Below are 17,078 nucleotides of genomic sequence, written 5' to 3'. Positions count from 1 at the left end.
AAAGTACAGAAAACTACATTTTGATCGACTGTTAAAAAGAACACATTTAAAAGTGTCGTGTGTGTTTGTGTGTATATAAAATATGGAGGGATCAAAAAAGACATTTGTTGCACAATTTAGTTTTTTAATTGAAATAATATAAAACATCTTAAAATGTTTTTTTTTTTTTTTGCTCTACAAAAAGAATGTTCGGTGTCACAACCGTTTCATGAAAAACAAAGTCTATCCAGAAATGTTTCAACTCAGTTAGCTGCAGCTGCTTTAGGCATATATAAAAAACAGGACGCCATCACATATCAAGGGCAGTTCAGGAGACAACAACGTAACAAACTCAGGCACAACAGCTAATGCTTGCTTTGTGAGGAAAGAATGGCAGCTCTTAAGAAAAGAACCTGAAAAAAAACAACAACAAAAAAAACAGAAAATCAGTCACTTCCCTAAACGTCTCTTCTTCCAGAAAACCAGCAGATCCCGGTTGTGATGAAGTCTCCTTCATTAGGGCTGATGGATTGGAGTCATGACAGTGTTAGTCCGGCTCAGGTCTCTGTTCGGTCGTGTGTGATCAGAGTTCAGCTCTAGGCCACAGTGACGAAGCGTCCTCCTTTGCTGCTCTGCTGTGCTGCCGCCACACGCTGGTCCTTCAGGAGCCGAAACCGCTCGTTCAGGGTCATGCCGGTCTGAAACAGAAAACAACAACAATGAAGATGACCATCAGGTTCATCACAACTGATGTAAACGTCTTTCTAGAGGCTGGTGTGGAACAGATGCAAGATTCATTGTCAATCCAATCAGACATTGTTTTAAAATTCAGTATTAAAATAATTTTTGGTTTCAGCCAAAAAAATATATCTCTTTTTTTTTTTTTAGCTGAAACCGAAAATTCTTTTTACACTGAATTTTGAAACAATGTCTGATATATATACACTTTTTTGACACTGGCATTTAATTGTGTGGGTTTGTTTTAACATTTATCTTAATTTCATAATAATTAAAGCAATTGAAAAGCATTTGTGCTGCTTCATGTTTTTGGGGAACGCATTACACTTTTTTCAGGATTCTCTGATGAATAGAAAGATCAAAAGAACAACTAATTTGAAACAGAAAACTTTAGTAACAAATGTTTTTACGGTCACATTTGATCAATTTAATGCATCCTTGTAGAATAAATGCTAATTCAATTTTTCTTTTTTTACTTTCACACCAATGTTAGTGTATCACGGTTTTCACACAAATATTGAGTAGCAAAGCAGTTTTCAACATTGATAATTATAATAAATGTTTCTTGAGCAGTAAATCAGCATTTAAGAACTATTTCTGAAGGATCATGTGACCCTGAAGACTGGAGGAATGATGCTGAGAAAATAGATAGATAAATTACATTTAAAAATAAATTCCAATTGAAAATAGTGATTTTAAACAGTAACAATATTTCACAATATTACTGTTTGTGATGCGGCATTGATAAGCATTGTTAAGAAACTTCTATCAAAAACAAAAAATTGTGATAAGGGTGTTGATTAATAAATCATTTGACTGATATATTATTAAATAAACTTTGTTTTTGGGTTATGGTTTTAGGCTAAATAAAATTTTAATTTAGGTTCCAGCATTCTGCTTTGAAAAAAGAATACATTACTGAATTATGCTAAAAGAAAAAGTGTATTATAGCAATGCAATGCATTAATAAATTATGCAATCAACCATAAACAAAACCTTATCCTATCCATACAGTAAGTGAATGTAGTTCATTAATATTACTCAGTACGTAAATGGTTAATTACACTATAATAAGACCATAAAATAATGAATCCTAATTTAAGATAAACACTATATTTCATTGACTCAGGGATAAATCCAATTGTGATCAGTCTACCTGTTTGCCAACACTGTTGATATCGAACTGCAGGGCGACCCCTTTAGGGGGTTTCCTCTCGGGCTCCTCCTGAGGAGGTGAGGAGCGTGCCGGAGTCACGGGGTGCAGGGACCAGGACTGAGCCGGCCTGGACGGGGCAAGACAAAACATCATTAGCTCACATTCACAGCACACTAGAGAGAGTCTCAGAGGTCACACCTGCCAAACTAAGATGACAAGACACAAACAGATGGATGTAAAATATGTGGAGCTTGTTCGAGAGAACATGCATCTTATCTGAACATCTTCACAACAACAATTACAAAGATCTCTGAATGGCAGCCATTGTATATATAATGAACAGATGGAAATCAAGCGTGAGCATACTCGGGCTGTGTTCTCGCTGTGGGGTTGTCTATGGACACAGTGAGGATGCCACTGTTGTTTGTAGGAGTGCGCCACCTGGAGGAAGAGAGGAGAGAACAAACTTACAGTTCATCTACAGGACGCTACTTAATTACTGCATACAGAAGACTTAAAGCATCCTTAATGGATAAAAGTTCTCACTTCATTTTTGTTTTGTCTTTATGATCCCAAACTGTTGAATGATAGAGTAGTAACAGGGTTCCCACACATTGATTTACTTCAAATCAAGGACCTTACAAGGACTTTCCAGGCCTTAATGTGGGGGGACACATTTCAAGGGAGAGTAAGATACATTGTTACAGTTTTCATGTGACAAACACAACTATGCAAAATAAAAAATGCTTTTTTTTTTGCATTAATTTTTGGCCATATGACAGATCTGATATGTTTTATTTCTGTTTTTCATAGAACGGAGATGAAGGGAAACTTAGTGGTAGGGTGACCTTATATTAGTTTTCCAAAAGGAGGACAGTGGCTGTGGGTGGGTGGCGGGGGTCCGGGGTGTGGTAGGCTGGTGGTGCCTAAAGTAGTGAAATGACCATATCCCAAATAACAAAACTGAAAATATCTTTCCATACCTAAAATACATATTTCACAGTCAATGTTATGCATACTGCTCATAAACACAGCTAAAAAGCTTCCTACCAGTGGCAATCCTTCACAAAAGAAGCGGGAAATAATGGTCAGAAATTCAGTGGGAGCGTGATTAAGAAAACAGTCCCTCACAGCGCTCGAATACAGAAGCACACTGCGACTGTTGAAAACAAAAGCTGATTTCTGACATTTTGGACAATTCAGAAATCCCGACCGGACGCATTTTCTTAGGTCCAAAAAGAGGACATGTCCGGAGAAGAGGAGATATGGTCACTCTAACGTCATGAAAACGTACAACACAAAGTACCTCACGCGCGAAACTAGTGTAAATCAAGAAAGCTTCTATGCACAGGCCACGAATTGTTGGCGAAATAACACATTAGGGGACCAGAGGGAATAATATGGGATTCTTTCCCAGAAAACTTCTTGCACAAAAAAAAATCAAGAATGAAACTTTCAAGGACCCGTGGGAACCCTGTAGTAATTTAACTCAAAAAACACAAGATCGGTCAAGAGTGGTGTTTACTCACGAGCGAGTTCTCTGTGTGGGCTGAGCAGACCTGCTCTTCTGAACCTGTGCATGAACCTGTATTTAAAAAAAAAATTAAATATGAATAGACAGGAAGCTAAAATTGGATAAAATTAAATTGATAACGTTTCAAGTAGCATTTTGAAAATTTTCATATGAACATGAAATCAGTAATGTCACTGATTGAAGTAAAAAAAACTTGAAGTTACTAAAAACCATTCTTGCTTTATTCTTGAAGAGGTGGTTGACTGCTTTTATTCTTGGTTTGATTTGTTTTTATGGGGTGCGTTGTAACATGTCTTCGTGCTTCATTTAAAAAATAATAATAAATAAATAAAAACACACCCCCGTCTCATTTCCTGGGATATACGTCATTGTTGAAGGTGCATGAGTATCCTCTGCTGGCAGAACCCTTAGAATGAGCTGAACTGACTTTATTGTTATGGTTTACGTTTCACCTTATGAATTTGTATGGTGCAGCATTCAATATGTATATAAATATGCTTGGGCTGTTATAAATAAAAAAAAATTAAAAAAATCATTTATATACTATAGAGTTGTTTGGGGTGGGAATAAATTAAATGCAATCTGCGATGACGTCACAGTTGTGTTGCATTATGGTCTGTAGAGCGGCCTGAAGTCTGCATATGAAGCACTCGCTCCCTCGGTCACAATCGAGGGGTCAAGGGTATGTCCATGTACACTTCACTCGTCCACTTGACGAAGTGGAAGGCACTTTAAAATGGCTGCGGGATTCCCCCGAGGGTAAGTGCTTAGGGAAGTTCACAAGTGAACTGGAACACACGCAGCCTGTGCTCCACACATTTGTGTGTGAACCCCAGGCAGGAAGTTCACTAGCTTCTTACTTTGAGTCCTCTTCTGAAGAGAAAGGTGGCCTGGCGTGCTTCTCTCTGTGTTTGCTGAGCAGTCTGAGCATTCCTGGAGAGAACAGATGATCAGCAAAAGATCAGCAAACATCCTGCATAGAGACAACTTCAAAAAAAAGATTTGTCATAGCTATGAAGCCATAGTCACCATTTATAATGTTACAAAAGATTTTTACTTTTTCTTTATCAAAGAAAAAAAGTATACATTTCTACAAAAATATTAAGCTGTCCAACTATTTCTTTTTTTATGGACAACAAAAATCTAACAATAAGACAATACTTTGATTAAAGTTTTCCTTTCTCTTTGGAGTGTTACAAGTTCTTGGTGCATAATGAAGATCTGTAAAGTTATAAAGACTAAAGTCTCAAATCCAAAGGGATATTCTTTATCAAAGTTAAGAGTTAACCACGCTCTCCTAAAATGCCTCGTTATAGAATATAGAATTTTTTCTGCCTAAAAAGTTCCATCTTGGTCTAAAAAAATAAATATAATTCAAATAATTATTATTAAAATAAAAATTCTTAAAATAATTAAAATAAAAATATTTTCAATTATGATCAATTTTTAAAATAAAATAATAAAAAAATAAGTTATTTTTGGCAAACCCATGCTTTCACTTGGACTTGAGTTGTGGCTTCTTTTGTGCCACGTTTTTTCATGTGTACTTTCATAAAGCATTGCACATAGCTACCACTCTCACTTTATCTCTGATAATACAACAGAAAAGTAATCATACCATTTTCTGCGCAGCTGAAAGGGTCTGTAAGACACTGAGCCCGGAGGTTTCTGAGCGTCCATCTGTCGGTTTGTTCTCCTCTGGATCTGCAGCTGCCGTCGCTGGACAAATGGCTGAGACCTCTGAGACAAGTGATAGCACACATATCAAAAACTACACCTGAATGTGTTCACAAGTATATCACAATCACCCTTCTATGCCAGATCCGTTTCCACACCTGGATCACAGCAGCACTGTTGGGCATCGGTCTTGTCTGAGCCGGTCTGTTCTGGACGGGTCGGTTGAGTGGACTGATCCCTTTAAGAAGGACGGCATTTTTTCTCGCCGCTAAACCAGTGATGACCCCCTGCCCACGACGCCTGCTCACCGTGGGAGGAAGCTTGCGGTTTCGAGTGAAGCTTTTGCTCACAACACCTCCTACAGAAGGAAAAAACAGAAACCAGTTGCAGAAACTCTTCAGACATGGCTGATTTGCATACAATGAAACACTGAATTTATTATAAAACTGTGAAGTGTCCCCTCCTTCTGGCGGTGGGCATTACAACTTTGCAACTTACAAAGAATGGTCTGGGTTCTTTTGTGTTCTAATGTTCCTTCTTTTCAGTTTCAAATGACATGTATCAGTCTCCACATTTAGCTGGAATCTTTTGATGATAGATTTATGTATGGGAAATATTTTAATGTGCCTTTCTGTAGGTTTTGGCTTTGGAGGTGTTTTTTTAGTTTATTTGAAGCCAAGCCTGTGTCACAATACTTTGAAGATCTTCTATTAAGATATTTCTATTTCCCTCAGGAAGACGCATTGTATATTGTACATGCTAACACTAAATAAACATATGTCATATTTTTAATGTTAAAACGTTCTCTCAGAAAGAAAAAAAACTTATTAAAAGGGGAAAACCTCAATTTAGATAGGCTTTGCACAAAAAAAATGAGACAAAACAAAACTTTATATTTGACCTCTTTTAGGTGGCACTCCAGCTCCTGGCCCAGTTTTCATCCCTTGGTTGAAGCGACCTTTCACCGGGGGTCTGTGCTTTGACTTCTGGGCCTGAAATTGATTCTGCTTTCTATTCAGTCGGATAATATCATCTGTGAAATAAGAATGCAATAAATCTGATCAGATCAAACTATACAGATCACATCACACAAAGTGCGGGTAGTCAATTAAACACAAAAAATAACATTAAGCACATTAAACAAAAAACAATTATGACAAATTAACTTTAAATAAAAAAAAAACTCCCGAAATGTTAATTGAAAACACGTTAATTAACATTCTTATTGTTCATTGAAAACACGTTAAATAACATTCTGATGAACTAACGTAAATATTATCCGGGAAATAAGTGATCATCTGGAAACGCAGTCAATATGTCACTTTAAACGCCTTTATCAATCAATAAAACACCAATAATGTGTATGTATGTATTACATTGCTATATAAAGCGACTGTCGCAATGTTTAAATCGAATCAAACTATGACAAATAAGATGTAAAATGACAGAATGCTAATCAGCTAACGTTACACAGACTCGGCTAGTTTTATCTGTGGCGTTACCTAGAGACATGTCAACCTTATCGAGTCCATCTGTACTTCCACCGCCAACCGATTTAAAACTAGATTTACTCATTCTGCGGTTTGAGCTGTGGTAGAAATGAAGAAACAAACGACAAACTCCCTACAAACGATCTAACAACTCTAACGAACAAGACAACACTAGCAGCTTTCGTCTGGGCATGCGCACATTTACGCACTTCGTCCTGAGGCTCTTGGGAAATGTAGTTTCAAGAAAGGAATTGACTCCGACTTTGAAAATCCAGCAATACTTTCGACATTTAATAATAACTTGTATTTGAGTGCTATATTGCCATGTGTGTTTAGTGTACTTTTTTTATCTTGTGCAACAAGTTATTTGTTATTCTTATGGAAAACGTAATGTTGAGTAACACAGCAGGAGTGTAAACCCCGCCTCCAGCAGTGATTGGTCAACGAGTCGTGTTACAAAACCAACCAAAAACACGTGAGAAAGTGTGCAGCCAGCTACTGAATTCTCTTTAAAAGTGCCTTTTGTTTCAGGTGCATGAGCGGGGAATGTATGCTTCATATTAGGTAAACAGTTTATTTAATGAGCTCTTTTTTCTTAATGCATTGTGCACCTTATGCAGTGTTAATCAGACGTCTAACGTTACTGTATGTCTAGGTTGTTTTCTACAAACTTGTACATCAGATCCACGCTACTCCGTTCCGTCAGCGACCCAAACACACTTCTACATTACTGCAGTATGTCTGCAAACAAGCGCAAACTGAAGCGGCAGAGAGAGTCTCCAGACAGCGGCGGGGGAAAACAGCCGAGGCTCGCCGAGGGAAGAGCGCGAGAGTCCGGATGGCTGCTGCGGGAAGTGAACGAGCTCCGCAGGGCAGCGCAGGGATGCGAGGTCAACAAAAAGCGCCTCCGTTATTTATCAGACACCCAGAAAATCAAACAGGGCTCTGATGGGTTCCTCTACTGGATGTCCCGCGACCAAAGAGTCCAAGGTAAAGTATATAGAGAAAGCTGATGATGATGATGCATCAGCCAATGTGTTATTATAGGAGAAATACAGTCATGCCCACAAATATTGGCACCCTTTGCAAATATGATCAAAAAAGGCTGTGAAAATTCATCTGCATTGTTAATCCTTTTGATTTTTTTTATTTAAAAAATTCACAAGAATGTATACTTTCGTTGGATAATAAGAATTTAAAACGGAGGGGAAATATCATTATGAAATTAATGTTTTTCTCAAATACTCGTTGGACACAATTATTGGCACCCCTAGAAATTCTTATGAGTAAAATGTCTCTTTAGTATATTCCTATTCATATTCACAATTTTGAGCACTCTAGCATGATTATAAACATGAAATCATCCAGCTCTGGCTTCCTTTTTCACAGAAATATAAAGAGGAGGGAAAATAAAGCCCAAATTCCCTTAATCATCCATCACAATGAGAAAGACCAGAGAAAATATTTATGATGTGTAGCAAAAGATATTGGGGCTTCACAAATCGGTGAAGTGGCTTTAAGAAACGAACTAGAGCAGTAAACATTCCCATTTCAACCATCAGGGCAATAATTAAGAATTTCCCACCAACAGAAAATGATACAAAACTGCCTGAAAGAGGACGTGTGCCTATATCGTCCTAATGTGCGGTGAGAAGGAGAGTTTATGTAGCTAAAGACTCTCCAAGGACCACAACTGGAGAATTGCAGAAAATTGTTGAATCTCGGGTTCAGAAAACCTTTAAAACAATTGTCAAATAGAACCTACATCACCACATGTTGTTTGGCAGGGTTACAAGAAAATTTATCCTAGCTCATCCAAAAACAAACTAAAGAATTCAGTTATCAGACATGACTGGAACTTCAAATGGGACTGGCTTCTATGATCAGATTAAACTAAAAAATGAGCTTTTTAGCAGCAAACACTCAAGATTGGTTTGGTGAACACCGAGTTAACAAGTACTCCATGTGTACAATGAAATATACTGCTGTATTTTTGATGTTGTGGGCCTATATTTCTGCTGGAGGTCCTGGACAACTTGTTTAGACACATGGCTTCATGGATTCTATCAAATACCAACAAATAAAAAATCTGTAAGTGACTCACTCTGTTAGAAATCTTATAATGGGCCATGTTTGGATCTTCCGACCGTACAATAATCCAAACACAAGCTTCAGAAATAACACAGAAATGGGTCAATGAGCTCAAAACCAAGCTTCTGCTATGACCATTCCAGTCCTCTGACCTGAACACTACAGAAAATGAGAGGAGTGAACTGAAGAGGAGAAGCTGGGAATCTGAAGGGTCTGGAGTGATTCTGGATGAAGGAATGATCTCTGATCTCTTGTCAGGTGTTCTCTAACCTCATCCGGCATTGTAGGAGACAATGTAGAGCTGTTAAACTGGCAAATGGTGCTTTCAAAAAGTATTGAATAAAAGGGTGCCAATAATTATGTCCAACGAGTATTAGAGAAAAACATTTATTTCATAATGATATTTCCCCCCCATTTAAAATTCTTATTATCCAATGAAATATGTTTTTGTGAATTTTTTAAATAAAAGATCAAAAGGATTAACAACACAGATGAATTTTCACAACCTTATTTGATCATATTTACCAAGGGTGCCAAAATTTGTGGGCATGACTGTAATTAGAAAGATTTGGTTCTATATTCTCCTGAGACCCAGGCATAGTCTTTTGTCCTCCATAGACGCAATATATTTTAGTGAATTTTTAGAGACCCTACATGCCACAGTTTGAGGTCTGGATGTCCTGTACAGCGCACATTCACAGCTTTTTAGAAATATCTAATGTTTGGAGGTTTGATCGTAAACATACTCTCTCCTTTATTATCCTATCAGTATTTTTGTTAGTTTTTTCCTAATTTTTTTTTTGTCAGAAACATTGAATGACAGAAAATCAATCACCTCTCAAGTTAAAATGTTCCGTTAAAATGAATAATATGCATGGTTATCAAATGTACTTCTAATTACTTAAGTTACATTAAATAATACTTGATTATTATAAAGCTTGATTGACTGATGTTAAGTGTACTGATGTTAAAAGTGTATTAAAAAAAAACTGCGCTATTTTACAAATATTATATATATAGTGCGCACACACAGCAGTGAACACACACAAACTGAGGAATGAGTTAGGAGTCAAAACTCTTTAACCACTAAACCACGACTTCCCCACAAGCCACACAGCCCAAGGTGGCGCTTGATCACCAGCAAAGGGACCGCTGGGATCCTTTGCTGGATTTGATGGGTTTAAAAGCGAAAATGTAAATCTATTTAATGGAAATACTGAATAACCCTATTAATTACAAAACGTATTGAATGTAAAAACAAGACTATAACAACTTACTGTCACTTTTGATCAATATCCTTGCTGAATACAATTATTAATTGCTTAAAGTCTTACTGTGCGCAGACCTTTGAATGCTAGTGTACATTGGTGTTTGTGTTGCAGATAACTGGGCATTGATCTATGCTCAGCAGCTGGCTTTGGCTGAGAAACTTCCTCTGCACATCTGCTTCTGCCTGGTGCCTCGATATTTAGATGCAACCTACAGACAGTACGCCTTCATGCTAAAAGGACTGCAAGAAGTGGCAAAGGTACAGAAATATGTGACCCTGGACCACAAAACCAGTCTTCAGTTGCTGGGGTATATTTAAAGCAATGGCTAAAAACACATTGTATGGGTTCTTTTATGCAAAAAATTATTAGGATATTAAGTGTAGTCCATGTTCCATGAAGATATTTTGTGAATATCCTAACGTAAACACAATGAACAAAATTCTAAACACAAGACTTTTGTTTTTGCCCCCATTTTTCATGAGCTGGGGCCCATTCTTCGTACGTTGCTTATTACATCCGAGATCAAATGACACATCCAAGATGATATCATCGTGCTAATCATGATCCGGCTAATTTGGTTCTTCGAACACACCTGTTGTGTATGATTAGTATCGCTGGATTGAGTTATCTGAGATAATTGCGCGTTCATGTGTTGGCTTAAAAGGGGATATGTATCGATACTCGAAACCATGATCAGCAGTGCAGCGATTGGCTGGTGGCAAGACGGCAATGTAATGACGTCATATAATTTAAAACGACACCTGACGAAAAACTTGACAAATTTCTGGACTTTTATAAGGAAACAGCCAAGCAAACAAAACTACATAAATGTTATAATAGATACATGAAACAGATAATAGATACATGTTTTTATTTTATTCGAATTTTTTCATGATTCCCAATTATTTAGATTCACAATTTATAATAGTTGTGCAGTCTTTACATTTTTATTTCAATGTAGAAATTATCTATTCATTTCATTTTATATTTGGACAGATTTGTTACGTGACAGCATTAATGAAAGTTTCTTAAGGGTCAATATCATGTTATCTGCATCTCCTGCGCTCCATCAAGCCACTCCCATAATAGCAGTCATCACTCAAAATAATGCATGACTCTATTATCTGTATAGCATGTGTGTAAGACTCTAATGCAATTATGAAGTAATACTTTTATGACAAATAAATATTTCAGTGAGTAAAACTGGCTGTCTATAGTAGGCTGTTATGGACTACACAGCATTTTTATATTTTTTAAGTCATTTTTTTTAATGATTATTATTTTAAATTATTGTCGCTGGATCACTACGATACTCTTGTAATAAATACTCTACGATACTCTTCGAAGAACCAAACGATCCAAGATCACGCCAAATCGGCAACAATCAATCCAGCTAACTGAGTTGGCGACGTATGAAGAACAGGCCCCTGAAATCAAAGACTTTTTCTATGTACACAAAAGGCCTATTTCTCTCAAATATTGTTCACAAATCTGTCTAAATCTGTGTTCGTGAGCACTTCTCATTTGCCGAGATAATCCATCCACCTCGCAGGTGTGACATATCAAGATGCTGATTAGCATGATTATTACACAGGTGTGGTTTAGGCTGGCCACAATAAAATCCCACTCTAATGTGTGCAGTTTTATTACACAGCACAATGCCACAGATTTCGCAAGTCTTGAGGGAGCATGCACTTGGCATGCTGACTATATGAATGTCCTCCAGAGCTGTTGCCCGTGAATTAAATGTTCATTTCTCTACCATAAGCTGTCTCCAAAGTCGTTTCACAGAATTTGGCCGTACATCCAATCAGCCTCACAACCGCAGACCACATGTGACCACACCAGCCCAGCACCTCCACATCCAGCATCTTCACCTCCAAGATCATCTGAGACCAGCTGCCCGGACGACTGCTGCAACAATCTGTTAACAGAACCAAATAACTTCTGCACAAACTGTCAGAAACCATCTCAGGGAAGCTCATCTGCATGCTTGTCTTTCTCATCGGGGTCTCGACCTGACTGCAGTTTGTTGTTGTAACTTACTTGAATGGGCAAATGCTCACATTCGATGGTGTCTGGCACTTTGGAGAGGTGTTCTCTTCACGGATGAATCCTGGTTTTCACTGTACAGGGCAGATGGCAGACAGCGTGTGTGGCTTATGGTGGGGTTATGGTGTGGTCGTATGTTATGGATAACGAACACTGGTGCATTTTATTGATGGCATTGTGAATGCACAGAGACACCGTGACGAGATCCTGAGGCCGACTGCTGTGCCATTCATCCACGACCATCACCTCATGTTGCAGCATGATGATGCACAGCCCCATGCATTATGGTTCAGGCACACCTGTGTCCAATCAGCATCTTGATATGCCACACCTGTGAGGTGGATGGATTATCTCGACAAAGAAGAAATGCTCACCAGACAAGCTCATTTAGACAGATTTGAGAGAAATAGGTCTTTTGTGTACGTTGAAAAAGTCTTAGATCTTTGAGTTCAGTTCATGAAAAATGGGGGCAAAAACAAGTGTGTTGCCTTTATAATTTTGTTCAGTTCATATCAAAACTTAATTTTTCAACTTTTAAAGGTGATTTTCTCAGTATTTTTTGTTTTGTTTTGCACCTTCAGATTCCAGATCTTCAAAAAGTTGTGTCTGAGCCAAATATTGTCTGATCCTAATAAACCATACATCAACAGAAAGCTTATTAATTCAGCTTGCAGATGATGTATAAATCTCAATTTCAATAAATTGACACTTGAGATTGGTGTTGTGGTCCAGGGTCTCACATTACATCTCTACTCAAATTAGAGTCATCATTGTGTCTGTCAGGGAGTGTGGGATCCTTTATTTTTAGAATAATTAATTATTTGTTAGATTGAGCAACAGAATTAGACCAAACCAGTGTTTCTGATTGGCTGGGGCTGCACTGCTAGGTAATGGGGACATTTAATGTGTGATATTAGAAAAAAATGTCTCTTGTCACAGGAATGCAAGAGCTTGGATATTCAGTTCCATCTGCTGTCAGGAGAACCCGGACAGAATCTGCCAAGCTTTGTTGAAAAGTGGAAGTTTGGAGCAGTTGTCACTGACTTCAACCCTCTCAGAATCCCTCTCCAGTGGATTGAGACTGTTAAGAAACACCTTCCGGCTGATGTGCCCTTCATTCAGGTGTGTTAGTCATTATTTGTTTGTCTGTGCACTTGCTCAGTTCTTGCATGTCATATTCTCACAACTGCAGTGCTCATTTCTGACACTATTGATTTGAAACCATGTTTAATTTTCCTGTCTGAATCAAGGTTGATGCACATAACGTGGTGCCCTGCTGGGAAGCGTCTGGGAAGCTGGAATATGGAGCCAGGACTATACGAGGCAAAATCACTAAACTTCTGCCAGAATTCCTCACAGAGATTCCTCTTGTGGACACTCATCCTCACTCCGCTTCTCGTGCAGCAGAGGTTTGATCAAGGATTTTACAGAAGTTGTTTTTTTCCCCCATATTTATATGTATAGCCTATTTTTTTTTTTCAACCTGAAGTAGGGATTAACTGCAAGCCGTTTGAAAATCTATTCAAATATATGCTAAACAGATGCTAAACAAATCGTGATACAATTAACGGTAGGAATCTATATGAATATATGTCTGAGGGGAACTTACTGTCTTTAGAAAGTTTAGATGTTATTTTTCTTGCCTCTGTATAATGCACATTAAAGTTCATAAGTGCAGCGCTGCTTTGTTTACAGCAGTAACCAAGGAAACGCTTTAAGCGCCACCTGCTGGCAGAGAGTGAATCTGTGTCTCGTTCAGTTCGTCTGTGGTTTTATGCTGATAATCTCTGTATAGTTTCACTAAAATTAAGCCAGACCATTTTGTTTGATGCTTCAGATTTCTAATTTAGATTAAAAACTGCATGTACGTATGCAACATCTTTGTTTGATTATAATTTAAAATGCAGTGGGTGCCTCTAATTTTAAATGGAAAGAGCACAAAGCCTTATTTTGTTTAAATGAAAATATTTTTTTTTATTTGTGTCACTCATTTATTTGATTTGGGGCTTGTTTTAATATTAAAATTTTGTTTTCTTATTTACATTTTATATTTAAATTTTATTTAGCAGACACTTTTATCTAAAGCGACTTACAGATAAGGACAAAAGAAGCAATCAAAACCAACAAGTGCTATATTAGTATATTATTATTACTGTGTTTTTTTTTTTTCTTCTTCTTTTTTCTTTTTTTCACAAAGAAATGTGCAGCATTTTGTCCAAGCAACAATAAAAGGACACGTTTAATTTTATAATTAGTCTTAAATCTCATTTTGTAAAAAATAAATGAATCGTGAATTGACTCGTGAGTTGAGTGAATCGTTACATTCCTAACCTGAAGCATGTCCCACATTTATTGTGTAAATCAGATGAAAAATAACTGCGTTTTAAAATACAGAATATAATCATACTCGTTAACGATATTTATGGTTAATAATCAATATAATATAATCTATTTATAATAACTGTAACAATAATAACAACAAATAAAGATATATATTATTATTTAATACCCGTTTGATTTGTTGTATAGTCATTTTGAATGTGGGGGGAAAAGGGTTTTTCTTTCTTTCTTGTCCTTAGCTGATCACTTGCCTGTAGTAATCTATGAAGTACATAAACGGCACGTTTGTTTTATTTTTAATTGTTTGCATCTCCAATGCGTTATGACTTTAAACCCTGGATCTATATAACGGGGTGTTTTCCCTTCTTCTTCTGTGTTTCAGCCAGTGGACTGGGAGGAGGTGCTGTCGTCTCTGGAGGTGGAGCGCAGTGTTGGAGAGGTGGACTGGGCTCAGCCTGGCACCTCTGGTGGCATGAACATGCTGGAGTCCTTCATCGACCAACGACTGCGTCTCTTTGCCACTCACAGGAACAATCCTAACTATGACGCCCTCAGCCATCTCTCCCCCTGGATCCACACCGGTCCGTTTGCTCTCTGGCTTATTAGTTTTTTTGGTTGTTGTTTGTGCAATAAAAAATAAATAGGGCATTCTACTAAAGAAGAAAGTCCTGCAGGTTTAGAACAACACGAGTGTGAGAGATTGAGTTTTTCAAGGGAGCTATCTTTACTTTACACCATCCACTTTCTCTTGAAGGTCAGTTATCTGCTCAGCGTGTGGTGAAGCAGGTCAAACGAGAAAAGAACGCCAGCGAGTCCGTGGCGTCTTTTATTGAGGAACTGGTGGTGCGCCGGGAGCTCGCTGACAACTTCTGCTTCTACAACCCCAGCTATGACAACATTTCAGGTGAGCGCTGCGTCAGTCGCTTTAATCACACACAGGCTTTCTGCAGCTCTTAAAAATCTCTTGCATTCATATAGTCGTGGCATTAAATGTTGTATGCACTGCAAATAATAAATATCTTTATAATAACTCTGCACAGTAACAAGATGCCTTTTACAAATGAGCTTTTTCCAGGTCTTTGTTTAAACGCTATATTTCTGTGCACAGGTGCATATGATTGGGCGAAGAAGACTTTGCAGGATCACGCTAAGGATAGCAGACAGTACCTTTACACGAAAGAGCAGCTGGAGAACGCCAAGACCCACGACCAGCTGTGGAACGCTGCACAGGTAACGAAACAGAAGAGTTTCACTTCAAACACTTGAATTATATAGTTTTTTTTGGTGGTTTCATAGTAGAGTTTTTGTCCTTTGTGTATGTCAGAACCACTGCTGTAATGGCAAACCCTGTGCACTGACATGTGTTGTAGCGTCAGCTGGTGTCAGAAGGGAAGATGCATGGGTTCCTGCGCATGTACTGGGCAAAGAAGATCCTGGAGTGGACTGCGTCCCCTGAAGAAGCCCTCTCTATTGCTATTTATCTGAATGACCGTTTGTCTTTAGACGGCTGCGATCCCAACGGATACGTGGGTGAGAAACCTGATGTTTGGATTGTTCTAGCAGATCAAATACATTCTTACAATAAATTATTAAAGTGGTAGAGTTTCGTAGGCTTTGTAGGTATATTATCAATTCTCTCTCTCTCTCACACACACACACACACACACACACACACACACAAATATATATATATATATATGTATATGTGCATATGTATATATATATGTATATGTGCATATGTATATATATTTGTATATGTGCATATGTATGTATGTATGTGTATATATATATATATATATACACACGCACATAAATGTGAGGTCAAGAAATTAATACCCTTTTTTTTGTTTAGTTTTTTTTCATCAAGGATTCATTAAATTAATCAAACCGGACAGTAGAAAAAAAAATAAATAAATCAAAGTTTCCACAAAAATATGATGTGGCACAATAAAAAATAAAAAAAATAAAAAAAAAGTTTAATGAGCAGCAAATCAGAATATTAGAATGATTTCAGAAGATCATGTGACACTCAAGACTGGAGATATGTTTAAAATAAAAAAAATATATAAATAATAATTCACAGTATTACAGAGTTGACTGTATTTTTGATCCGATAAATGCATAAGATACTTCTTTCAGAAACATGAACAAAACTTGCTGACCTTTTACTGAATGTTTTTTTTTTTTTTTTTTTTACTTGATTGAATAAATACATTTTGTTTAATATTCTTCCCAGGCTGCATGTGGTCCATCTGTGGCATCCATGACCAGGGCTGGGCAGAACGTCCCATCTTTGGCAAAATTCGCTTTATGAATTATGCCGGCTGCAAGCGGAAGTTTGATGTGGCACAGTTTGAGAGGAAGTACACTGCTGTAAAGGAGAACTCCAATAAAGATTCCAAGAAATCTTCTTCCAAAAACTGACATGCATAAAAATTCAGTTCTCTTTGTTTGTACTTGTTTTAGGGGCCTTTTTCTGGCAAACATTTCTCTGTAGTAAGTGGAAGTTTATTAATAAATTTGGACTGATGTTACAAAGTGTGCACAGTGTGCATTGCATGCATAGCAGACTTCAAGAATGCAATGTATAGACAATGTACTTTCTTTTCTGTTTTTTTTTTTTTTTTATCTACTGTGGTGGAAGAATCAATAACCAAGTTTTAAGAAAATTACAATAAACTGCCTTGGATTATAACCACTGTTTTAAACACTTAGTGCAAGTTTATCCTCACAGATCACTAGGTGAACTT

At 37.4% G+C, this 17,078-nt stretch overlaps 2 protein-coding genes across 2 annotated transcripts; one reads left to right on the top strand and one right to left on the bottom strand.

The window, feature by feature from the left end:
• Window positions 1-107: 107 nt before the first annotated feature.
• LOC113038895 (UAP56-interacting factor) lies at window positions 108-6,774 on the bottom strand. The gene is made up of 9 exons (XM_026196685.1): window positions 6,587-6,774; window positions 5,986-6,117; window positions 5,243-5,442; window positions 5,026-5,147; window positions 4,268-4,340; window positions 3,403-3,458; window positions 2,240-2,314; window positions 1,874-2,000; window positions 108-677 (listed from the first exon to the last, which is right to left on the bottom strand). Exons 1-9 carry the CDS (start codon window positions 6,657-6,659, stop codon window positions 576-578), a joined length of 960 nt encoding a protein of 319 aa, XP_026052470.1. The 5' UTR covers window positions 6,660-6,774; the 3' UTR covers window positions 108-575.
• Window positions 6,775-6,993: 219 nt separating this feature from the next.
• Window positions 6,994-16,769, top strand: cpdp (CPD photolyase). Its single transcript, XM_026196674.1, has 10 exons — window positions 6,994-7,138; window positions 7,230-7,564; window positions 10,048-10,193; window positions 12,928-13,110; window positions 13,239-13,397; window positions 14,711-14,909; window positions 15,083-15,232; window positions 15,437-15,558; window positions 15,699-15,858; window positions 16,565-16,769. Exons 1-10 carry the CDS (start codon window positions 7,110-7,112, stop codon window positions 16,750-16,752), a joined length of 1,671 nt encoding a protein of 556 aa, XP_026052459.1. The 5' UTR covers window positions 6,994-7,109; the 3' UTR covers window positions 16,753-16,769.
• Window positions 16,770-17,078: the final 309 nt, after the last annotated feature.

This window comes from Carassius auratus, chromosome 2, assembly GCF_003368295.1.
Source record: "Carassius auratus strain Wakin chromosome 2, ASM336829v1, whole genome shotgun sequence".
Classification (NCBI taxonomy): domain Eukaryota; kingdom Metazoa; phylum Chordata; class Actinopteri; order Cypriniformes; family Cyprinidae; genus Carassius; species Carassius auratus.
This window is presented reverse-complemented; position numbering and strand designations above follow the sequence as displayed.